The 26,170-nt window shown below is 50.2% G+C and overlaps 1 protein-coding gene across 1 annotated transcript in view; it reads right to left on the bottom strand.

Moving 5' to 3' along the window:
- Positions 1-21,277: 21,277 nt before the first annotated feature.
- The window catches only part of LOC119979709 (cubilin-like), a 225,388-nt gene continuing 220,495 nt past the window's right edge, over positions 21,278-26,170 (bottom strand). Inside the window, exon 24 of the mRNA XM_038822269.1 lies at positions 21,278-21,359. Coding sequence (XP_038678197.1) covers positions 21,349-21,359 — 11 coding nt within the window. The 3' untranslated portion in view covers positions 21,278-21,348. The remainder of the gene's footprint in view (positions 21,360-26,170) is intronic.

Genomic DNA, 26,170 nt, shown 5'->3' on the forward strand with positions numbered 1-26,170 from the left:
GTTCCCATCCCCCTGCCGCATTAGTTTAAAACCTCCCCAACAGCTCTAGCAAACACCCCCCTGAAGACATCGGTTCCAGTCCTGCCTGGGTGCAGACCATCCGGTTTGTACTGGTCCCACCACCCCCCCCCCCCCCAGAACCGGTTCCAATGCCCCAGGAATTTGAATCCGTCCCTCTTGCATCATCTCTCGAGCCACGCATTCATCCTATGTATCCTGACATTCCTACTCTGACAAGCTCGTGGCACAGGTAGCAATCCTGAGATTACTACCTTTGAGGTCCTACTTTTTAGTGTAACTCCTAACTCCCTGTATTCAGCTTGTAGGACCTTGTCCTGTTTTTTACCTATATCATTGGTGCCTATGTGCAACACGACAGCTGGATGCTCACCCCCCCCCCCCCCCCCAGAATGTCCTGCAGCCTCTCCGAGACATCCTTGACCCTTGCACTAGGGAGGCAACATACCATCCTGGAGTCTCGATTGCATCCGCAGAACCGCCTGTATATTCCCCGTACGATTGAGTTCCCTATCACTATAGCCCTGCCATTCTTCTTCCTGCCCTGCTGCGCAGCAGAGCCAGCCATGGTGCCATGAACCTGGCTGCTGCTGCCTTCCCCTGGTGAGCCATCTCCCTCAACAGCATCCAAAGCGGTATATCTGTTTTGCAGGGAGATGACCGCTGGGGACACCTGCACTGCCTTCCTTCTTGCTCTGTCTTTTGGTCACCCATTTTCTATCTCCCTCAGTAACTTTCACCTGCGGTGTGACCAACTTGCTAAACATGCTATCCACGACGTCCTCAGCATCGCGGATGCTCCAAAGTGAGTCCATCCGCAGCTCCAGAGCCATCAAGCGGTCTAATAGGAGCTGCAACTGGACACACTTCTTGCATGTGAAGGAGCCAGGGACAGTGGACCTGTTCTGGTCACTCTCAAGTTGACTTTTGAGTGAATGAAGAACCTCCCTGTTGATGAATCTGACTGGTCAGCAGTCATTGCCATGAGGATGACATGGGTGCAATTGATTACAGCATTTGAATTCAGCAATTGTGACAAAACATTCTACACAATGCATCTGGGATGCACCACCTATCTGGAATTGAATGCCCTGTTTGGCTCTCAAGAAATGATCTGTGAGATGCTGCGGTGTACAGATGCTTGGGAGGTGCCACCAAGGTCTACAACAGATCCTTTAATAATCATTATTGTCACAAGTAGGCTTACATTAACACTGCAATGAAGTTACTGTGAAAATCACCAAGTCGCCACATTCCGGCACTTGTTCGGGTACACAGAGGGAGAATTCAGAATGTCCAAATTGCCTTATAGCTCGTCTTTCGGGACTTGTGGGAGAAACCGGAGCACCTGGAAGAAACCGGAGCACCCGAGGAGACCCACGCAGACACGGGAAAAATGTGCAGACTCTGTACACAGTGACCCAAGATGGGAATCGAACCTGGGATCCTGGCGCTGTGAAGCCATACTATGCTACCACTACCGTGCTGTCCTCGGAAGGAACCAGAGGGGAAAATGTTCAAGATCACAGTGACTATGGTGGTACTACTCGGGCATGTGAGGTAGCTGCGAGGTTTGAGGTTTTCTTCCACGTGGGCACAAATCTCTGTGACTATCTTCGTGGTGTATCACTGTTGCCTCCTGCACTGGTATTCAATTATCTCCAGGCAGCTTCATCTTCAGTGGTAGAGCCCATGGTCAGGGTATGGTCTCTCTTCCTGACCTTAATCTGATTCTCCATCCTCCTGTTGCCCGGGACCCTGGATAAGATGTTGCTCTTCCACCACTGAACCCTAAATCTGAGTTATGTCCCCATTTGCACTCTTTCTTTTTCCTCAGATCCTCTTCCAGTTACAGTAGCTTCTGGAGCCAGATGGCAATGTCCGTTTAAAAATGCAGGCGAACTCCATTCAATGTAAGCAAGTTTTAAGCATTTTTGCTCTCTGCTTGGATGTCCAGCCAATCAGCAGTCCATTCAGACCTTGGCTGCCCAAAACTATTCTTATCACGAACAGTCTGCACAAGATTCAAATGCTGCTTGCATCAGAAGAAACAGGCAAGGATTAATTGTACATTGCAATCCCTGTGTCCATTACCAGACCTTATTCAATGTTTCCCCTACGGTTCTTCTGTGATTCGATGATGCAGTCAGAAGTGAACTCATGGCTGGCCAGTGTAATATTTAGGGTTTCTAGGCGCAAAACTTTCCAATTAAAATCTCTAAGTTTAGAATTCATAATTTGTAACAATAGGGTCTTCAGTTGTGCCTGACCTAACAAGATATGAATAACTAGTATTTTATGTATCAAGTAGAATTTATTAAATTAGATTTTACATATACGTAACAAAAAACAGTAAAGACAACATGGAAGTTCCTCATCCTTCAGATTCCTTGGAATCCTTGAGTGTTGCCAGCAGAAGCAGAATCGCGCCATACATTCCATTGTGAACAAATGCTACATCCTTTAGATGAAGATTGCCAAAGTAAATAATATCACATCTTCTTGTCAATAGTACATCCCTCATAAATATTCACATCAACATACTCCAACACATTCCCATAAATATAAAACTACTAAAACAAAAGTTAACATTATTTCCTCCCATAATATCAAAAAAGTCTTCCTCTAAAACATATTTTTCCCTAATGAATTAAATCAATGAATGGCAATTGTTTAAAGATAGTGTCAGCCTACATTGAAGCTTCGCCATTTGAGCCATTTCTTCAAACTGCTAAATCCAGACTCTCAGGCAAATTCAAAGTCAAAATCTCACAAGCAACAGCCTCCCAATTCACCAACTAGCAGAAATTCAAACTGAACCATTTAAAACGTGGTTAGAACAATTACAGAATAACAAACCCGAACAATTAGTAGTATTGTCAGAATATTACACAATAGAGGAATTAATCAGATTCATCACTCGAGTATAATGTTTCACCCTAAAAGGTTTATATAAAGCTGATCACCATGATGATCATTTTTCATTGAAAAACATCTCTTCTGTGGTGTAGAATTAGTGTAGAAGTTCTCACTTGGAGCATTGATGCTCCTTCAATAAATCCATTGGCCATAGTTATTAGGCAATAGATACCGCTGACATTATCCACAGTTACAATGAATAAGTGGAAACGCTGTTACTTACTGAACATGAACGAAAATTAACTTTATTCTTTCATCATTGTCCACAACTATATACCAAGTACAAATCGCATTATTTGGATAGTTCTGTGGATAATTGGGACTGGTAAACGATCCTCTATCATTGTTAAGTTCCCCTCCACATTGCATATCTGGTAACAATGATGAAATGAGAAAATAAGTAACACAAAACAGGCAGTATTTTTGTCCCCCTATATTTCTGTCTCCACTCCTCCTGACAATTTTCTCCCTCAGCTCTAATATAATTTGATGAGACGCGAATAATCGTTCAGGCCCATTTTAATAAAACAGACACAGAGGGCACCAAATTTTATCTCTCCATCAGAGTGAGTATTGACACTATTTCATTGATGGGGACTTCACAGCAGGAATATTTCACTCAGATATCAGGTTACTGAAGAATTCCAAAGCTTGTGTTTTTATTTTACCTCCAATTAAACAAAAAGATCAGTTTTACACTGGTCGGAAAGGACTGTTTATGATGGAGTATGGATTAGCTTTCCATTTCCGAAAGGCTGAAATTTTGTATAAAGTGCTAATTCCGAACAACACAATCTAATGCTCACCCATTCTCCATGGCTTATTATATTTAAATAATTCCAATCCATTTTCTTATTTGCATTTAGTTCATAGAATTTTATATCACAGAAGGAGGCCATTTGGCCCATCCTGTTTGAACTGGCTCCTAAAGCGAGTAACATTTACAACATCACCAGCGTATGGACTAGTTGCATTTGTGTAACATTTATAACTATCAAATCTTGGTTATGTTTAAATTGTGCTCTGTAATACCCTTGTGTTGAGCAGCTGAACAACACTCAGTGTTCAGACTCACTTTCTGACAAAAAGACACTTGGTGAAAATAGCAAAGAACTACTGTTGTGTGCAATATGGGATCCTGTTGTAAATCACTAGTTTCAGGAAAGGACTCAAATGAGGAGGGTGTTATAATATGGAGATTAAATGAAACTTCTGTCACAACACTCAATTTAGTAAACTTATAATGGTCGGAATTCTCCAGCCGTTTGTTGGCGACAGGATTCTCTGTTCCTGCTGGCAGCATAAACCCGCCCATGGGTTTCCCGGTGAGATAGGGTGGTTTCAATGGGAATTCCCATCGACGGTGGCGGAGCTGAGAATCCCGCCGCCAGCGAATGCCGCCCTGCCTCCCACTGCCAAGAAACACATGATTGGGAGACCAGAGAAATTGTTCCATTACAATTATTAAGTGTGGATTTATGATGAGTGGCATTTAGTTTATTTACTGAATGTGATCTACCGAAAAAAATTAAGCATATTCAAATATTTACGTACAGCGCTGGATGATCAAGAGCAAATAATGACTGCACAGGTGTACAATTAATTCATATAATTGAGAAAATTTCAGCTGGAGCATCTTGGTATAATCTCTCCTTTCAAAGTTTTCGCCTTATATTAAGGAGGCAATGTATTTTTCTTCCATTACAGGGCCTGAGCCAATAGAGATAGACTGTTCTCAGAGTTTGGGTTCATCAACCAAGGGTGTCCAAAACCAATTGCTCTTGTTGAACCATAACTTTTGTAATGTCCCTCAACAACACAGATCATGCGATAATCAGTATGACAACTAAGCTGGTATTTAGGAGGTCCTGCAGAATAATTTCTGTGATTGTGGAAGAGATGCAACAACCTTGAGAAGCTCAACACCATCCACTTGATTGGCAGCCCATTCACAAACATCCACTCTCACCACCACTAATTCAAAGTGGCAACAATGTGCACCATCTATAAGATGCACTGCAGTAACTCACGAAGGCGCCTTCGTTAGCTCTTTCCAAACCAATGACTTCTATCATCGAGAGGGACAAGGTAAGCAGATACATGGAGCACGAACACCTTTAATTCCCTGTCCAAGCCTCTCACCAGCCTGACCTGGAAATATATTGCCGTTTCTTCGCTGTCTCATAGAATCATCAAATTTTAAAAAAAATTTTGTTTTTGTTTTTATAATTTAGATTACCCAATTAATTTTTTCCAATTAAGGGGCAATTTAGCTTGGCCAATCCACCTACCCTGCACATCTTTGGGTTGTGGGGGTGAAACCCATGCAGAAGCGGGGAGAATGTGCAAACTCCACACGGACAGTGATCCAGAGCCGGGATCGAATAGAATCATAGAATTTACAGTGCAGAAGGAGGCCATTTGGCCCATCGAGTCTACACTGGCCCTTGGAAAGAGCACCCTATCCAAGCCCACACCTCCACCCTATCACCCAGTAACCCCACCCAACCTTTTTGGACACTATGGGCAATTTAGCACGGCAATCCACCTAGCCTGAACATCTTTGGATGGTGGGAGGAAACCTGAGCACCCGGAGGAATCCTGTGAATGAATTTTAAAAATGCATCGTGTAAATAAATTACAGTACTCAACTTACTCTGGTGAAACTAACATACGCAGGATTCTCCTTTTGGGAGATATGTTCTCCCGCCAGAGTAGAATCGCTCCTGGTCTGCACTGGCGTGAGGAATGGCACCCAGGTCTTTGGGAGCACCAACGTTAAACAGTTACCCCTTGATCCACCACGAGGTGCACCTTGTCAGGGCAAAACCAGAAAATATTTGCCCCAATCCACGCCCGTGTGAATCCTGGCCAAGACGGATCCTGGCCGGAGCATCATGAAGGCGTGGAGAATCCAGTGTCCAGCTTGTTAATTGGATGTAAATTTGTTCAAATTTACCATTTGCATCCTCCCGTCGGCACAGGTCATGTAGCTCGCTGCCGGCAACAGACTGGAGCATGGGAAAGGGTTTTGGCACCCTGCGTCTTCATTCCTAATAACCTAGAAGTAGTGTTTTCTACTGAAAATATTTTCTAAAAATTGTGACCACTGTCAAACAACAATGCATTTTATATTGCAAAGCTCAAAAACAAGAAAAAATTAATTTGTTAGGAAGGCATAGCAGAACGGCAACGTGCTGGAGGTGGAGTAGGAGGAACATGCACCCACCTACGAGAAGGAAGACAAAGGAGGCACCAGACCAGGAGGAGCTGGATGAAGACCCACAGGACCAAGCGGAGGCTGGAGGACAGGAGGCAGCGGCGAGAATCTGGCAAGGCCGGAGTCCAGGGAGGCCCTCACCTTCGCCAGCTTCACATAGGATGTGGCCTCATCTGTCATTCCCCCCTCCCCATCCCTCTCTCCTTTCCCCTTCCTCTACCCCCGACTTCTTCCCCCCTCTTCCTTCCCCTTCTCCCCCCTCTCTCCTCTTCCCCCCTCACTCTGCCTTCCCACTCCTCTTCCCACCCCTCCCAGTTCCACCCTCCCATGGTCTGTGTAACATCACTCCAGGGTGATGGGTCTGTGTCGGCACTGTCAGCGGGTCACTGACGAGAGCAGGGGGGTGATGATAACCTGCTGAGAGCAGAGCGCTGGTGCAGCTCAATCTACACCAGTCTGACTCCTGCCTGTCTGGTGAGTGCTCGCTCACACCCATTACTTGCATGTGGTGTGCCTGAGGGAGGGGGGGGGGGGGGGGGGGGGGGGGGGAGAGAGGCATCCAGGATCTCCATGCCTGGGTGGCTGGGGAATGGGATTGGTGCTCAGCCCACATTGTAGAAGAAAGTGCCAGAGGCATCTTATTTCTCGGGTGCAACCTTTTTTAATGCTGTACATATGGGTCCCCAACTGCCCAATCCTCTAATGGTGCTGCCCCATCTTACCCACCCTTCCCAATCCCTCCCCCAACCTCCCCTCCCTCATCACACCCTCACCCTTACCCCCCAACCGCCCTTCCCGCCATGCCTTCTCAGTGATCCTCGACCTGCTTAGCATTCCATACTCGACCGCTGCATCTAGGTGTGTCCCCAGTATGCACATCAAGATGGAGCCAGCTCCTCATCAAGATCTACCTGGGACTGGGACACGTCCCCCAGTGACTGGGACATGCTGTCAAGGCACTCAGCCATGACCGACACTGACTGAGCCATGCCTTGGACACCTCCTCTCAAGCTGCCAACGTTGTGCACCAGGCTCTCCACTGCGGTCGCCACTCTAGCAGTGTTGGCATCTGTGCCATGCATTTCCGGTGCCATCTCTTGTGCCCGTTGCCTCTGGGACTCCTCCAATCGGCTGTGGACTTGCTGGAATGTCACTGACGTTCCTCTCTGAATATCACGGCTGCACCCTAGCATCTGGATCAGCTCAGGATAATTCTGGTCCAGAGGCTCAGCATCTGACTGGGACGCAGTTTGGTTCTGGGATCCAGCACACCTCCAACTGAAAATGAAATGAAATGAAAATCGCTTATTGTCACAAGTAGGCTTTAAATGAAGTTACTGTGAAAAGCCCCTAGTCGCCACACTCTGGCGCCTGTTCGGGGAGGCTGGTACGGGAATTGAACCGTGCTGCTGGCCTGCATTGGTCTGCTTTCAAAGCCAACAATTTAGCCCTGTGCTAAACCAGCCCCTGCTGTCTCGCTTGGGCATTCGTGCCTCCACCTGATATGCACCAGCAGCTGTGTGGTGCTCACCAGAATGTGCCCCAGAAGCCTGTCCATTACTGTCGCCCACCAAGGTGTGTGTGTCTGCACTGGTGAAGGATGGGGATGACAGCTGTGCCGTGAATATGTTGGTCTCCTCGGAACTCCCCTCCAAGGTGTTCTCATGGGAGGCGGGATGGGGGGGATCACCCCGGATGGGCTGGCACCATTGGATGAGGGTCCTGCGGGAGAATGGATATGTGGTCAGTGTCATAATATACATCTAGGTATATGATGGAGTGCAGGCAGGCAGTGATTGACACACAGGATGACCAGTAAACACACAGAACACAGCAGCCAATCACCAGACAGGACACGACCACTATAAAGCCAGAGGGCACCAGTTTTCCTGCTCTCTCGGGATCCAGCCTCTGAGACAGTCAGAGCTCGTGAGCAGCAACTAGAACAAACACCATATGGTAGTAAGATAGTCTGGTCAGGTTAGCCTCAGGTCTCCAGTCAAGTCAGCATAGTGTCAACCCAGAGTTAAAACATGTATTGTAGTTAAGTGTTCAATAAAATCAAGTTGCACTTCTTCAAGTGTTGGAAGCCTATCTCTCTCACCACTGCAGTAAACGCAGTCCTCGTAGACCCAGCTTGCCCAACACATTATGGTACCAGTGAGTTATGCTCGAGTTTGATGGACCTACCTTGAGATAATCTGCCTTTGACCAGCGATCAGCAATCCGGTAACATGGACAGAGTCCGCCCTCCTCCGCAGCTCCGCATCGCCGGCAACCTCGGTGCAAACTGGAAGATTTTCATGCAGAAGTTGCAGCTATATCTTGAAGCCACCGACCTCAAGGCCGTATCGGATGCCAGGAAGATTGCACTCTTCCTTTCGACAGCCGGGGACCACGCTATCCACATCTGCAACTCCCTCACCTTTGCTGAAGGCGAGGACAAGACGAAGTTTAAAACAGTCCTGCTGAAGATCAACAGCCACTGTGACATGGAGATCAATGAGAGCTTTGAACGGTACGTTTTCCAGCAGAGGCTTCAGGGTAAGGATGAACCTTTTCAATCCTTTTTAACCCATCCGCATCCTCGCGCAGTCATGCAACTATGACTCGACTACTGATTCCATGATCCGGGATCAGATCGTTTTCGGGGTCCACTCCGATCCCCTTCGCCAGCAGCTCCTAAAAGTTAAGCAGCTCACCTTTACCATCGCCATCGAGACCTGCGTCCTCCACGAGCACGCTAACAACCGGTACTCCCATATCAGGGCGGCAGAAACGGCACGGCAAAACCCCCGCGATGCAGAATGGGTACAGGCCATCAAACAAATGCAGGGTCTGAGTCTGGATGTGGGCGGCCACTTCGCACGCTTTTCCCGGGCTCCAGCGCATGCACACCACGACCGAGGGGACGGCGAGACCGACGACCAGACCACGCAAGTGCGCAGGTCGTTCGACTGCACTGCGCGTTGGCGCACGGAACGTCCTGACGTCGGCGCCATGACGTGTTCCAACTGTGGCTCCGCCGATTTAAAGCGACAATGTCCCGCAAAATCTCGACGCTGTCTCCAGTGTGGCAAGCTTGGCCACTACGCAGCCCTTTGCAGATCTGCTCCACTGCCCAACACACAGCGTTCCAGCCATAACGCAGGAGCATCCGGTCAGTACAGCAACCCGTCACAGACTCCGACCCCGACAGTTTACCAGATCCCAACAGTGAGGGTCTCAAATCCCCATTCCGGGTGGGCATCTTCACGAAGCATACGATGCCTTTCTCAACGATGGTGAAACAACTCCCAATTATGAGCATTGATCCGGACAATGAGTGGTGTGCCACCCTCTAACAAGACTCGCATATTCTTCAAGCTGGACACCGGCGCTTCAGCAAACCTCATTTCAAAGTCTGACCTTGACACCATCCGCGTCAAGCCAAGTATTCTTCCACCGGCCTGCCACCTCCTCGACTACAATGGTAATGCCATTGCTGCCAGTGGCTCATGCCAGCTTGCGGTGTCCCATCGTTCTTCAAAAGCAACGCTGCGTTTTGAGATTGTAGGAACTAACAGAGCTTCCCTGCTCGGTGCTGAGGCCTGCAAACTCCTGAACCTTGTGCAGCGGGTTCACACCATGTCGTCTGCAGAGGCAACGGCCTCGCCAGATGTTAACTTCCAGGCTCAACTCGATTACATCATAGCGCAATACCACAGCGTGTTCAAAGGTATGGGCACACTCCCATATCGATACAAAATCCTGTTGAAGCCAAATGCCACCCCTGTGGTTCACGCACCGCGTCGGGTGCCGGCACCCCTTAAGGACCGCCTCAGGGCATAATTTCTAAGGTCATTGAACCCACGGACTGGGTGTGCTCCATGGTTTGTGTCAAAAAGCCATCAGGGGAACTTCGAATCTGTATCGAACCCAAAGATTTGAACCGTAACATGATGAGGGAACACTACCCTGTACCTAAACGAGAAGAGCTAACCAGCGAGATGGCTCATGCCAAATTCTTCACGAAGCTGGATGCCTCCAAGGGGTTTTGGCAAATACAGCTGGACGCGTCCAGTCGAAAGCTGTGCACATTCAACACCCCGTTCGGTCGCTACTGTTACAACCGAATGCCTTTTGGCAGCATCTCTACCTCAGAGGTGTTCCACCACATAATGGAACAAATGATGGAGGGCATCGAGGGGGTGCAAGTGTACGTCGATCATATAATTATCTGGTCCACAACTCCTCAGGAGCACATCGATCGCCTCAAGCGGGTGTTCCACAGGATCCACGAGCATGGCCTCCGACTCAACAGGGCCAAATGTTCGTTCGGTCAATCAGACATCAAATTCCTCGACGACCACATTTCGCAGTTCGGCGTGCAGCCAGATGCAGACAAAGTTTCGGCGATCAACGCCATGAAGTCCCCGGAGGACAAGAAGATGGTCCTCCGCTTCCTAGGAATGGTCAACTTCCAAGGGAAGTTTATCCCCAACCTGGCATCACACACCACAGCTCTCCACCATCTCGTTAAAAAAACTACGGACTTCAAGTGGCTACCCGCTCATGAGCAAGAGTGGCATGAGCTCAAGGCGAATCTCACCAAGGCCCCAGTGCTGGCGTTTTTCGACCCCGCCAAGGAAACGAAAATATCTACCGACGCAAGCCAGGTTGGCATTGGGGGCAGTGCTCCTCCAGCGGGACGACTCCTCCTCCTGGGCCCCAGTCGCATATGCCTCTAGAGCCATGACGCCCACTGAGCAATGATACGCTCAGATTGAAAAACAATGCCTGGGCCTCCTCACAGGGATCGACAAGTTCCATGATTATGTGTATGGCCTCCCCAAATTCACGGTCGAGACGGAGAACAGGCCAATGGCTCACATCATCCAAAAATACCTCAATGACATGACGCCACGGCTACAATGTATCCTCCTCAAACTCCGCCGCTACAATTTCAACCCGGTGTACACCCCGGGCAAAGAGCTCATTGTGGCTGATGCACTCTCCAGATCCATCACCACACGGTGTGAGCAGACTGACTTTGTCAAATAGACACGCAGGTGCAATTCTGTGCCTCCAACTTTCCGGCCACTGATGAGAGGGTCGTGCAAATTCATCAGGAGACGGCCAGGGGTCCCCTACTCCAGCGGGTCATGCAACACCTCACGGACAGTTGGCAAAAGGGGCAGTGCCCCCAGTTTTATAATGTAAAGGACGATCTAACGGTGGTAGATGGCATCCTAATGAAGCTTGACAGAATTGTGATCCTACAGAGCTTGCGAGATTTGGTCCTCGGCCAAATCCATGAGGGTCACTTGGGGGTCGAAAAGTGTCGCCGTCCAGCCTGAGAGGCAGTATATTGGCCAGGCATCAGTCAAGATATCGCCAACACGGTCCTCAATTGACCAACGTGTCAAAAGGTTCCAGCCGGCTCAGTCTAAAGAGACTCTACAGCCGCATGAAATGCTGACCCCATGGTCCAAGGTTGGTGTTGACCTGTTCCATGCCAAGGGCCAAGAGTATGTCCTCATAGTGGACTACTTTTCCAACTACCCCGAGGTGGTCAAACTGATTGACCTCACGTCAGCAACGGTAATCAAGGCATGCAAGGAGACTTATGCCTGGCATGGGATTCCACTCACGGTTATGAGTGACAACGGCCCCTGCTTCTTCAGCCAGGAGTGGACAGAGCTTTCCCGTCTGTACAACTTTTGGCAGGTCACATCCAGCCCCCACTACCCCCAGTCGAATGGGAAGGCTGAAAAAGGGGTCCACATCGTTAAAAGACTATTGTGCAAAGCTGCTGACTCGGGTTCTGATTTCAACCTGGCGCTGTTGGCATACAGGGCGTCTCCTTTGTCCACTGGGCTGTCCCCAGCGCAGCTCCTCATGAACCGTTCACTGCGAACGACGGTTCCGGCTATCCACATTCCGGACCTTGACAACTTCCCAGTCCTACAGAGGATGCAGCAGTCTCGGGCCCACTGCAAATCGGCATATGATGCCCATGCCACAGATCTCCACGACCTGGTCCCTACTGACCGAGTTGGTGTTCAGCTACCTGACGTTGGCTGGTCCACCACAGCTGTGGTGGTCAAGCAAGTGCCCCGAGATCATTCCTCGTTCGCATGCCTGATGGCTCCTTTCTTTGGCGTAATAGGCGGGCACTGCGTGGACTTCCATGACCGCCACCTGACCGTGATGTCCCGCCTCACACACTGGTTCCTCAGGACGCGCCCTTCCACGAGGCCACCGATCTGCCAGTTATTCTATCAACCTCTACATTGGAGGAAGTTCTGCCCATTCAAGTGCAGGCGGCCCCTGACACAACCTTGAGGCGGTCAACCAGAATTCATCGCCCGCCACAGAGACTGAATTTATAGACTGAATGTTGCATTACCTTGTTATCTCATCGTTTACATATCTGTACATATCGTTTTTTTTCTCATGTGTTATCTGCCCTCTGTCTGCACTAGACACCTTCCCATGTAGATACGTTAGCATATTGTGTACATAGTCAGGCTCCTGTACACATACTCACTATTTATTGATATGAACACATTTTTTTTTAAAAAGGGGGTGGAGATTTCATAATATACATCCAGGTATCTGATGGTGTGCAGACAGGCAGTGATTGACACACAGAATGGCCAGTGAACACACAGAACACAGCAGCTGTAGCCACCTGGGGTGACCACTGCCCAAACACAAAATGGAAGATTGCAAGGAATGCAGGGAAAATGGCCAGGTTGGAAAAAGCAAGCAGCTTGCAGAGCGCTTGTATATTTGGACTGCTGCAGAAGCCAGTTTTGGCTGTTCCAGAAACCAGACAGCACTATGAAAAGAAAACAGTTAACATATTAATGAGGCGATACCGGGCGATCCCCAGGCAGCAAAAGAAACAAGTTAACACTAATCGATACATTAAATGGAAGGCCAGACTTTTCGGCGCCGAAGAAGCCCAAAACAATGAGTCCCAAGAACCGCCCCAGTGATCGAGATACTGTCCCGTTATTGGGGAATTCAAATCAATCGATTGGGAAGAGACCCAATCGATTACAAGAGTATAGAGGGTCCGCCCAGGTGGGCGCAAGACCCTGAGAGGAATATAAAACAGAGATCCCGACCCCAGCTCGCTCTCTCTGTCAGCCTCTCCTTGACCAGCTAGCCCTCCCAGCAGAACGCCGTTGCAGCAGAAGAACCTTGTGCAGGAGAGGTCTGGACAGAAGCCGCCAGCAAGTAAGTCACAACGCACGCTACGGGAACAGACTCTCCTGACCCCTTTAGACCATAACCACTGGAAGCCTGCAGACCCAGGACAAAGCTAGAAGCCGTTGTTCCCTGATCCAGCAGTCCCCTTATCCAGATAAGTATTTGGCCTAGTAGTGGTAGGATTAGCCTAGTCTTATAGTTTATATGCATGATTAGTAGATTACTGTAATATAATAAACGTGTCTTGTTTGAACTTACTAATTGGTGTATGGTTTTATTGCTTTGAACTTGACTTTGAAACTTGTGGCGGTATCTTAACGATACCTTGCGACCCCAAAGCTAAGTAACGAAACAGAGCCAAATTGAGTATTAAGCACACTCACCCAGAACGAGCAACACAGCCAATCACCTGACAGGCCACGACCACTATAAAGCCAGAGGGCACTTTTTTTCCCACTCTCGGGATCCAGCCTCTGAGACAGTCAGAGCTCGTGAGCAGCAACCAGAACAAACACCATGTGGTAGTAAGATAGTCTGGTCAGGTTAGCCTCAGGACTCCAGTCAAGTCAGCATAGTGTCAACCCACAGTTAAAGCATGTATTCTAGTTAAGTGTTCAATAAAATCAAGTTGCCTTTCTTCAAGTGTTGGAAGCCTGTCTCTCTCACTACTGCAGAAAACGCAGTCCTCGTAGACCCAGCTTACCCAACACATCAGTCAGTGGGATGGATGGGTCATTCTGCATGGCATTAAAAATACACATATGATAGGTCATCTGGTTGAGGGCTGGTGGAACCTCACCTGTGCGCTGTACATCAACTTACGTCAGTGACAGATCTGTCCTCGGCCACCCCCATGATCTCCAAGGCTCACTCCTGGTAGGGGGTGAGGACTCTGATGTCCGTCACCTGGTCACCCATGTGGGCCCCCTCCCATGTGTCGTGGGCCAACTTCTGCTGGGACACAGAGGGGGCATCCCGTAAGTCGCATGCGTCGTTCATTGTGGGGTGAGGGATTTAGGTAGGGGAGGAATTGTGAAATTGGGGGGAGGGGAGTATAGGGGAGGGGAGTATGGGGGTGTCCAGCGTGGGAGGCACTGCTGGACATGAGTGGGCCAGGGCACAGGACAGTGAATCTTACTTTCTCCATCCCCCCTCTTTTATTAGGAGTGAAAAGGGAGGCGACGTTGTGACCTTCCTCTCATGTTTAAGTCTGTGCAAATAAATTATTCCCCTGAGTTTATCCTATTTCAAGTTTGCTGTAGGGCTATTAAGAAATGTTGGATCACGACTTCCGGTTGCGGCTATGCGGAGCTAAGCCGCACGTTCGGCAGCTCCCGCTTTAAATGGACTTGTGGGCTCTTTTAAGGGCCCCAAATGGCGCTGATTCGACGATTCCCAGTGGATAAAGGGGTCTGGAGTAAAATCCCGCGGGATTTATGGTTCGGACTCGAAGTGGGGCGAGGAGAAAAATGGTAGCAGCTCCCATGGGAAAGCGGGGGAAGGTGGACAAAATAGCGGCCGGTGCAGCCCCTGAGGAGTGGAGGCAGTGGGCTGAGGAGCAGCAGGCGGCCCTTCTGCGCTATTTCACGGAGCTGAAAGGGGAGTTGTTGGAATCCCTGAAGGTGACGACGAGTAAGCTGCTGGAGACCCAGACAACCCAGGGTGCAGCGATACTTGAGTTGCAGCAGCAGGCCTCTGAGCGCGAGAAGGAGGTTTCGGCCCTTGTGGGGAAGGTGGAGATACACGAGGCACTTCATAAAAAGTGGCAAGATCGGTTCGAGGAGATGGAGCTTCGGTCACGGAGGAAGAACCTGCGGATCCTGGGCCTCGAGGTGGGGCTCGGGGTCCCACGTGGGGAGGGGTCGGACCTGCCGGCCTATGTGACCGTGATGTTGAACTCGCTGGTGGGGGCAGGATCCTTCCATCTGCCCCTGGAGCTGGAGGGGGCCCATAGAGTGCTGGCCAGGCGGCCTAAGGCGAATGAACCCCCGCGGGCGGTGCTGGTGTGGTTCCATCGGTTCAGCGACCGGGAGTGTGTTCTCCGATGGGCCAAGAAGGTGAGGAGCAGTAAGTGGGAGAATTCGGTAGTATGTATCTACCAGGACTGGAGTGCGGAGGTGGCCAAGCGGAGGGCCGGGTTTAACCGGACGAAGGCAGTGCTCCATGAAAAGCAGGTGAAGTTCGGCATGTTGCCGCCTACGCGCCTGTGGGTCACCTACAAGGACCGGCATCACTACTTTGAGTCCCCGGAGGAAGCGTGAGCCTTTGTGCAGGCTGAAAAGCTGGACTTTAACTAGAGATTGGGGGCTGTGGGAGTTTTTCTATACTATTCATGTATCATTGTTTATGCTGTAGCGGGTTATTCTGTTTGTTTTTGTTTTCCCTCTCGCTTGCGGACGATGTGGGTTATGGTTTCGTGTTCTAAGGGGGGTACTGGGGTTTGTGGTTGATCTATGTCTTTGTTTGTACGGAGTTGGTGGTTGGGTTGGGACGGCGGTTTGGGAGCTGCATTGGTGGGGTGGGGCAGTGTGAAAGCGCGGGCTTTTCTCTGGTTTCCCGTGCTGCGGGACAAGGGGGTGGAGCTGGTGGCGAGGGGCGTGGCTATTAGACCGGGTTTCCCGCACTGAAGCGGTGCCCAGGAGCTGATGCAGGGGAGGAGGGGGGACCTCATATCGGGAGGGGTCGGAGTTAGAGCGGGAGCTGCCGGGGTCAGCAGAAATCAGCTGGCTCACGGGAGTACAGTGGAGGGAGAGTCGCGGCTAGGAGGGGTCCTAGCCTGGGGGGGGGGGGGGGGGGGATACCGGGTTGCTGCTGGATTGGCCAGGGAGGAGTTCGGGGGGGGGGGTCTGGGTGAGGTTCTATCGCCGTGGGAAACGGGCCGAATGGGTGATGGCCAGGGGCGAGCAGTCGATGGGTTATGGCTAGTCGACGGGGGAGGGGGGCGGGGTGCGCCCTGATCCAGCTGATTACGTGGAACGTGAGGGGGTTGAATGGGCCGGTTAAGCGGGCCCGGGTGTTTGCGCATCTGAAGGGGCTGAAGCTGGATGTGGCCATGCTCCAGGAGACCCACCTGAAGGTGGCGGACCAGGTCTGTCTGAGGAAGGGGTGGGTGGGACAGGTTTTCCACTCAGGGCTCGACTCGAAGAACCGGGGGGTGGCGATCCTGGTGGGGAAGAGGGTGGCGTTTGAGGCGTCTGAGGTTGTGGCTGATAGTGGTGGCAGATATGTGAAGGTGAGCGGTAAGCTGCAGGGGGAGAGGGTGGTGTTGGTTAATGTGTACGCCCCAAATTGGGATGATGCTGGTTTCATGAGGCATATGTTGGGCCGCATTCCTGGCCTGGAGGTGGAGGGCTTGATCATGGGGGGGGGACTTCAATACGGTGCTGGATCCCCTACTGGATCGTTCTAGTTCAAGGACAGGAAGGAGGCCAGCGGCGGCCAAGGTATTGAGGGTGTTTATGGACCAGATGGGAGGAGTGGATCCCTGGAGGTTCGGGAGGCAGAGGGGTTGGGAGTACTCCTTTTTCTCCCATGCGCATAGGGTTTATTCCCGCATTGATTTCTTTGTTCTGAGTAGGGGACTGGTCCCGAGGGTGGAGGAGGCCGAATATTCGGCTATCGCGATTTCGGACCATGCTCCGCATTGGGTGGATCTGGAGATGGGGGAGGAGCGGGACCAGCGCCCGCTTTGGCGTCTGGACGTGGGGTTGTTGGCTGATGAGGAGGTGTGTAGGAGGGTTCGGGGATGTATCGAGAGGTACCTCGAGGTCAATGATACTGGGGAAGTCCAGGTGGGGATGGTGTGGGAGGCTCTGAAGGCAGTGATTAGGGGGGAGCTGATCTCCATCCGAGCCCATAGGGAGAGGGGGTAGAGGAGGGAGAGGGAGAGACTGGTGGAGGAGCTGTTGAGTGTGGATAGGAGGTACGCGGAGGCCCCAGAGGAGGGATTGCTGGGGGAACGGCGTAGCTTGCAGGCCAAGTTTGGTTTATTGACCACCAGAAAGGCGGAGACACAGTGTAGGAAGGCACAGGGAGCGGTCTATGAGTATGGAGAGAAGGCGAGCAGGATGCTGGCGCATCAGCTTCGCAAGCGGGACGCGGCTAGGGAGGTTGGTGGAGTGAAGGATAGGGGTGGGAATGTGGTGCGGCAGGGGGCAGAGGTCAATGAGGTCTTTAGGGACTTCTATAGGGAACTGTACCGGTCGGAGCCGCCGGCGGTGGGAGAGGGAATGGAGAATTTTTTGGACAGGCTCCGATTTCCAAGGGTGCAGGAGGAGCAGGTGGAGGGACTGGGGGCGCCGATCGAGTTGGAGGAGCTGGTCAGTGGGATTGGCCACATGCAGTCGGGGAAGGCGCCGGGACCGGATGGGTTCCCGGTTGAATTTTATAAGAAATATGCGGACCTGCTTGGCCCCCTGTTGGTCAGGGCCTTTAACGAGGCATGGGAGGGGGGTGTTCTGCCCACGAAGATGTCTCGGGCACTAATCTTCCTGATCCTGAAGCGTGATAAGGACCCCTTGCAGTGCGGATCATACAGGCCAATTTCACTGCTGAATGTAGACGCCAAGTTGCTGGTGAAGATCGTAGCCACTAGAATAGAGGACTGTGTGCCGGGGGTGATACATGACGATCAGACGGGTTTTGTGAAGGGGAGGCAGCTGAACACTAACGTGCGAAGGCTGCTAAATGTGATAATGATGCCGGCAGCAGAAGGAGAGGCGGAGATTGTGGTGGCATTGGATGCGGAGAAGGCCTTTGACAGGGTTGAGTGGGGGTACTTGTGGGAGGTGTTGGAAAGGTTCGGATTTGGGGTGGGGTTTATTAAATGGGTGAGGTTGCTGTACGAGGCCCCGATGGCGAGTGTAGCGACAAATGGGAGGAGGTCAGAGTACTTCAGGCTCCACCGTGGGACGAGGCAGGGGTGCCCCCTGTCCCCTTTGCTTTTTACGCTGGCAATAGAGCCTCTTGCCATGGCTCTCAGGGAGTCGAGGAGGTGGAGGGGTTTGGTGCGAGGGGTGGAGGAGCACCGAGTGTCGCTGTATGCGGACGACTTGCTATTGTATGTAGTAGACCCGGTGGGGGGAATGCCGGAGGTGATGGAGATTCTTGCTGAGTTCGGGAGTTTCTCGGGATATAAATTGAACCTGGGCAAGAGTGAACTGTTTGTCGTGCACCCGGGAGATCAGGAGGAGGGGATTGGTAGGCTCCCGCTAAAGAGGGCAGTGAGGAGTTTTAGGTACCTGGGGGTTCAGGTGGCTAGGAGCTGGGGGACTCTCCACAAGCTCAATTTTACTAGGTTGGTGGAGCAGATGGAGGAGGAATTTAAAAGGTGGGACATGCTGCCATTGTCGTTGGCGGGTAGAGTACAGTCTGTTAAAATGGCGGTGCTCCCGAGGTTTTTGTTTTTGTTTCAGTGCCTCCCCATTTTCGTTCCGAGGGCCTTTTTTAGGAGGGTGAACAGCAGCATTCTGGGATTTGTTTGGGCGTATGGGACTCCGAGGGTAAGGAGGGTCTTTTTGGAGCGGGGAAGGGATAGAGGGGGGCTGGCGCTGCCCAACCACTCTGGGTACTATTGGGCGGCTAACGTCTCGATGGTACACAAGTGGGTAATGGAGGGGGAGGGGGCAGCATGGAAAAGGATGGAGATGGCGTCCTGCAGAGGCACGAGCCTGAAGGCACTGGTAACGGCTCCGTTGCCGCTCCCTCCAACGAGGTACACCTCGAGCCCGGTGGTGGCGGCCACCCTCAAAATTTGGGGGCAGTGGAGGCGACACAGGGGGAAGTGGGGGGCTCAGTGGAGGCCCCGCTGCGGGGGAACCACCGGTTTGTCCCAGGGAACATGGATGGCGGGCTTTGGGGTGGCACAGGGCAGGCATTAGGAAGTTGGGAGACCTGTTTATTGACAGGAGGTTTGCGCGCCTTGGTGAACTGGAGGAGAAGTTTGAGCTCCCCCCGGGGAATATGTTCAGGTACCTTCAGGTCAAGGCGTTTGCTAGGTGACAGGTGGAGGGATTCCCTTTGTTGCCCCCGCGGGGGGGTAAGGGATAGGGTGCTTTCGGGGGTGTGGGTTGGGGATGGGAAGGTGTCTGACATCTATCAGGTAATGCAGGAGGTGGGGGAACGCGTCGGTAGAGGAGCTGAAGGCGAAGTGGGAGGTGGAGCTGGGGGAGCAGATTGAGGAGGGGGCATGGGCGGACGCACTGGAGAGGGTGAACTCCTCCTCTTCATGTGCGAGGCTTAGTCTCATCCAGTTCAAGGTGCTGCACCGGGCCCACATGTCTGGATCTCGGATGAGTAGTTTCTTTGGGGGCGAAGACAGATGCGTCAGGTGTTCGGGGAGTCCAGCGAACCATGCCCATATGTTCTGGCCATGCCCGGCACTGGAGGAGTTCTGGAAGGGGATGGCGGGGACGGTGTTGAGGGTGGTGGGATCCAGAGTCAAGCCAGGTTGGGGACTCACGATATTTGGGGTTGGGGTGGAGCCGGGAGTGCAGGAGGCGAATGAGGCCGATGTCTTGGCCTTTGCGTCCCTAGTAGCCCAGCGGAGGATCTTGCTGCAGTGGAAAGATGCGAGACCTCCGAGCGTGGAGACCTGGATTAATGACATGGCGGGATTCATTAAGTTGTAAAGGGTCAAGTTCGCCCTGAGGGGGTTGATACAATGGTTCTTTAGGAGGTGGCAGCCTTTCCTCAACTTTCTGGCTCAACGATAAGGTACTAGGTCAGCAGCAGCAGCAACCCGGGGGGGGAGGGGGGGAAAGGAGGGGGGGAAGGGGGGGGTTTAGGGGGATAGTGTTTAAGTTAATTTGCTTATTGTTAATTTATTCTGTTGTTTATTTGGGTTGGGGGGTGGGGGGTTTGTTATATGCGTTGTTACGGGTGCCGGGGGGGTGTTTATTATTATTATTGTTATTCTTATTATTGTATTGTTTTGTTCATATATATTTTTCAATAAATTTCAATAAAAATTATTTAAAAAAAAGAAATGTTGGATCACACCAAAATTGAGGGTTGTGAAATGCACTACTGCTTATGAAGGGGGAAATCAAAAAACCTTTCTGTTTACAGACTATATAGCGGTTTGATTTGACTGAGTGGCTTTCTAGACCATTTTAGAGGACATTTAAGAGTCAACTACATTGTGGATCTGAAATCACATGTGTAGCAAACCAGGTAAGGATGGCAGATTTCCTTCCCTTACATTTGTGAATCAGATGGGTTTTCACAACAATTGTTTCATCGCCATAATTAGACATTTCGTTTCAGATTTTGAATTTCACCCTCTGGCATTGTGGGGATTTTAACCCAGGTCCCCAGAGCATTACCCTGTGTCTCTAGATTATTAATCCAGTGACAATACTGCTAGGCTACCATCTCCTGCAAACCCTTCCAAACTCATGACCGCTGTCATCTAGAAGGGCAAGGGAAGCAGATGCATGGGAACACCACCACTTTGGATTGGATTTGTTTATTGTCACGTGTACTGAGGTACAGTGAAAAGTATTTTTCTGCAAGCAACTCAACAGATCATTCAGTACATGGGAAGAAAAGGGAATTAAACAAAATTCAAGAAAATACAAGAAAATACATAATAGGGCAACACAAGATATACAATGTAACTACATAAGCACTGGCATTGGATGAAGCATACAGGTTGTAGTGTTAATGAGGTCAGTCAATAAGAGGGTCATTTAGGAGTCTGGTGACAGTGGGGAAGAAGCTGTTTTTGAGTCTGTTTGTGCATGTTCTCAGACTTCTGTATCTCCTGCCCGATGGAAGATGTTGGAAAAGTGAGTAAGCCGGGTGGGAGGGATCCTTGATTATGCTGTCCGCTTTCCCCAGGCAGCAGGAGGTGTAGATGGAGTCCATGGGTGGGAGGCAGGTTCGTGTGATGGACTGGGCGGTATTCACGACTCTCTGAAGTTCCTTGCAGTCCTGGGCCGAGCAGTTGCCATACCAGGCTGTGATGCAGCCCAATAGGATGCTTTCTATGCCGCATCTGTAAAAGTTGGTAAGGGTTAATGTTCCCCTCCAAGTCGCTCACCATCCTGACTTGAAAATATATCACCGTTCCTACACTGTCACTTGTTGAATATCCTGGAACTTCTTCCCTCAGAGCACAGTGGATGTACCTATGCCAGAGGGATTGCAGCGGTGCAAGAAGGCAGCTCACCACCACCTTCCCAAGGGCATTTAGGGATGGGCAATAAATGCTCGCCTAGTCGACGCCGACAGCTCATGAATTAATAAAAAAGGGTGGTGAGATGAGAAATCAGGGCTGTTTAAACTAAACCCCCGCCTGTCTGTAACAAATGGTACTGGGAAGGTGCAAAAAAGATTTACAAAATGACAGAACTGTGCAGTTAAAAAATCAAGAAATACCGAACTGTTTGGAGCCCCAAATGCAGGGTTATAAATTTAAGACAGTAACTAATAAATCAAATAAGGAATTAAAATGAAACATCTTTGCCCAGAGAATGATTAGAAGGTTTAATTCCCTACATGAAGTAATTGAAGTGAATAATATAGGTGCATTTCAGGGGAAGTTCAACAAATACATGAAAGCAAATGAAATAGACGAGTTTGCTGATAGGATGAGATGAAGAGAAAAGGGAGGAGGTTCATGTGGAGCATAAACACCAACCTAGATGGAAATTAGTAAAATACTGCGTGTTGGAATCTGAAACAAGGGGCAGAATTCAGCAGCCTCGTCGCACCTGAACTGTTGACTACCGTAAGGGGCTTGCGTTGATGTTTGCGACGCTCAAAACGTCTCACAAGATTCAACAGAATCTTGTGGAGCATCGCGATCTGGATCTCGCTCTTGCTGGCGACATCCAGACGCACAAACTTAAATGAGCCATTAGGCTCATTTAAAGATGCGCTCGCCCAATTCACCTGAAACCCGGGATTCACCGGCCTCGCCAGCGAGACCTTAACCGGGTGTTGTTTGGTACAGGTTCACAAATTCATGAACCAGCTATGATGTCACCTTGGGCTATCTCGCTGGGGAGTTGAGGCCCCTGGGTGGTCGGGGATAGGATGCCCCCCTGGCACTCCAACTAGCATCTGGGCACCTTGGTGCTGCCAGCATGGCACTTTGACACTGTCACCCAGGCACTTCCAAGCTGCCAGGCTGGAAGTGCCAAGATGCCAGGTTCCTCGCCTGGCCAGAAAAACCCAGCAAAGTGCCGTTGAATAGCAGGGTCTTTCTCGGCACTGCAGCTGCCGAGAAACATCCCGCTAAATGAGCCATTCAGCGGACTTTAACTTGAGTCTACTGAGTCGCTCCCAAGAAATGAGGATTCTGGAAAAACTCAACAGGTCTGCCAGTACCTATCAGGAGAGAAGCAGAGTTAAAGTTTCGAATCTAAATGCTCTTTGTCAGAACTGAAAGGAAGGAGAATATAGAAATTGCAACAACAGTTAGCAACTTTAAGAACAAAAGACAGATGACCTGGTGTGTGTGGGTGTGGGGGGAGAGGGTAGGTTGCATTGAGGCAATACATGTATGGAATATTTTTTTAAAAGAAAGGAGGGTTAAAGATGGAGGAGGAAGGTCAAAACCCAAAGTTGCCAAACCCAACACTGAGTCCCGAGGGCTGCAATGTGCCCAATTGAAAGATTTTTTAAAAAAAATTTAGTGTACCCAATCATTTTTCCAATTAAGGGGCAATTTAGAGTGGCCAATCCACCTACCTTGCACATCTTTGGGTTGTGGGGGGGAAACCCACCCAAACACGGGGAGAACGTGCAAACTCCACACGGACAGTGACCCAGAGCTGGGATCGAACCTGGGACCTCAGCGCCGTGAGGCCGCAGTGCTAACCCACTGCGCCACCGTGCTACCCTCCCAATTGAAAGATGAGATGCTACTCCTCCTGCTTCTGTTGGACTTCAGTGGAGCATTGCAGCTGGCCAAGGATGGACATGTGGGCATGAAAGCAACAGGAAGGTTGGGGTCATGCTTGCAGACTGAGCAAAGGTATTTCGCAAAGCAGGCACCTAGTCTGCATTTAGCCTCTCTTATGTCAAGTAGACCGCATTGGAAGCAACGAATACAATAAGCCAAATTGAAGAAATTGCACGTAAAAAGCTGCTTCACCTGAAATGGGTGTTTGGGGCCCTGAACGTCAAGGAGGGAGGAAGGGGCAGGTGTTACAACTTCTGCGATTGCAGGGGAAGGTGCTATGGGAAGGGAATGAGGAGTTGGGCGTAATGGGGGAGTGGTCGAGAGAGTCACCGAGGGAGCGGTCCTTGCAGAATGCTGATAGGGGGTGTGAGGGGAAGTTGTGTTTCATGGTAGTATCGTGCTGGAGCTGGCGGAAATGGTGGAGGATGATTGCGGAGGTATTCAAAATGAATGGTCTGACAAAGACCAGTTGTGCCTTTATCTGTTGTGTTGTTTGTTCTATCTCATTCCACTGAATATAAAAGTTCCATACTAGAGGGGATTGTACCAGAGGAGCCAGCAAACATCTCACCGTGTTCTTCAGAACAAGATCTGGGAACTACAGACCTGTAGTTCTGGAATCTACACTGGCAGATGTGAGAAAAGAACATCTGGTGACAAAGTATAATTATGATGTAAGCATAGATTCTGAATCACTGCTTTTTTCTTAACTAACCTGATGGAGATCTTTGAGGTGATGAATACATTAGATGTCATATACCTGGCTCTTCAGACACCACAGTGGATTCATACAAAGGTTAGGATAGGTGGAGTCAGTGGGTGATTAGCTGATTGGAATTTAAATTGTCCAAAAAATAGAAAGTGAAGAATAGAGGTAAAGGGCAGCCCTTCATATTGGAGAATGACCAAAAGCAATGTTTCACCAGGATCAGTGCTGGGACCATTGTTATTCATCAATTATATTTATTAATGATTTTGACTTAGAAACAAGTAACACAACATCAAAACTTAAAGGTCATACTGATCAAAAAGACATTAGTAAATGAACAGTCTAGCACAGTTAAATGGGAAATGAATGTTAAGGTAGATAAATGAGTGATGTAGTTTGGTTTAAAAAGAAGGAAACATTACTTCAACGTTAGATAATAAAAAAATGAGTGGGCTATGAGAGCAAATGGATCTAGATGTGAATAAATCATTAAAATAGCATTGCATGTCAATAAAACTATTAAAAATGCTAACCTAGCACTGGCATTTATTTTTAGCACACATAATGCAAAAGCAGTGAATTTATGTTAAACTTGAATAGGATGTTGTAAGGCCACATTGAAAGTACTAAATTAAAAGAAATGCACTAGAAATACTGAGTTTAGTTCTGTTCTCCATTATATAAAAATTACATTGGGCGCGATTCTGCCAAAGTTCATTTGTGGCGGGTTTTTCAGGGAGTTTTCCACTGCTAATCAATGGCACTTAGTCGCTTTAATGGGACCTGGGGTGTTTCTCACCAGTTTAGCCCACATTAAGGGCGCAATTCAACAGCCATACTGTGCCCAAAAAATAGCTCGCTGCAGCGCAGAGTGGCCGATGAAAGCCGGGAGACCCCACACCCGGGATCTGCCCGGCTCGCAACGCCTTGCGAGATTGCCCACAGTGGGCAGAATCACCTATTAGCAAACCTGCAAATTAGAGCAAGGCAATTAACCTCACTTTAATGTCCAGATTCCCGAGGTACCCGAGGCTTTTGGATTCAACCCCTTCGCCTCAGAGACCTCTGGCAAGCGCCGTTTGGTACTGGTCCCCACAAACTAGATGAGGACCAGATTGAACTACACTCAAGAGGTCTCCAAAGTGCCTGGGTACCCTGGCACTGCCAGCCTGGCACCCTTGCAGTGCTACCTCCCATATTGCATTAAGGCTGGGTGGGGGGAGGTTAGGGATTTGAGGCCCGCAAAGAATAGCCATGAGTTTCTCAGCACTACAAGCACCAGAAAACACACACCTAAATGCCCTCGCTTTGAATCTTTGTTCCCTTTTGGGAGAATCGCGCCCTTAGAATTTTCTTTTGGGCTGAGGAGCTGAACTCAGAGATTGGGGCGCCATTGTGAAAGGGTGCCCCAATCTCTAAGTAAACTTACCCCCCTCACAAACATGGGCATTATCCGACATCCCCCCAAGTGAAGACACACCGGTATGGGGTCCCTGGGTGTTTCTCCTCTTCAGGCACCCCACATCCACTTACAGGCCCTTCTCCTTCCAAGACTCCCACCTGTCACCACCCCAACCTCCCAGAGGCGCCTACTTACCTGCCTCGCACACCCTCAACCTTCAATAGCACTTAGTCGCTTTAATGGGCCCTGCTTCACCCTGCTTCACCCTCCTTTCATGGGCATAGTACCCCTCGTCCCTGATCTTGGCAGTGCTATTCTGGCACCCATGCACCCCAGCACTGACAGTCTGGCACTTGGGCAGTGCTCCTGCTACCTTAAGAGCGCCAGGGTAGCAGTGTCCAGGGCCAGCTGGGCAGTGCAAAGGTGCCCGCCTTCCAGGGGGAGGGCCAGGGAGCAACACTGCACTGACCCTGATCGCCCAGGGGTCTGTGAGGGCCTGGGAGACCCTAACGGTGCCGTTCCACTTGGTGCACGTTTGTTTGAACCACTGCTGAATGGCAACCGGCTACGGCCTCGTTGGGGAGGCGGTTGGATATCGTGAGGCCGGTGGATCCTGGGTAAGTTCATCAAAGTCGGTTTAAAAACGCCTTCGGCGTGCACCATTTGTCCACGCCCCTTGTGGGCGTGTTTATGACTCAAGATGCCTTGTGGGACTTGGGTGGATCCTGCGAGACGTGAAGAGTGCCAGGAACACAGGAAGGGCCTCTCGGCATTCACCGGCCGCAC

This window comes from Scyliorhinus canicula, chromosome 16 (assembly GCF_902713615.1).
Source record: "Scyliorhinus canicula chromosome 16, sScyCan1.1, whole genome shotgun sequence".
In the NCBI taxonomy this organism is placed as follows: Eukaryota; Metazoa; Chordata; class Chondrichthyes; order Carcharhiniformes; family Scyliorhinidae; genus Scyliorhinus; species Scyliorhinus canicula.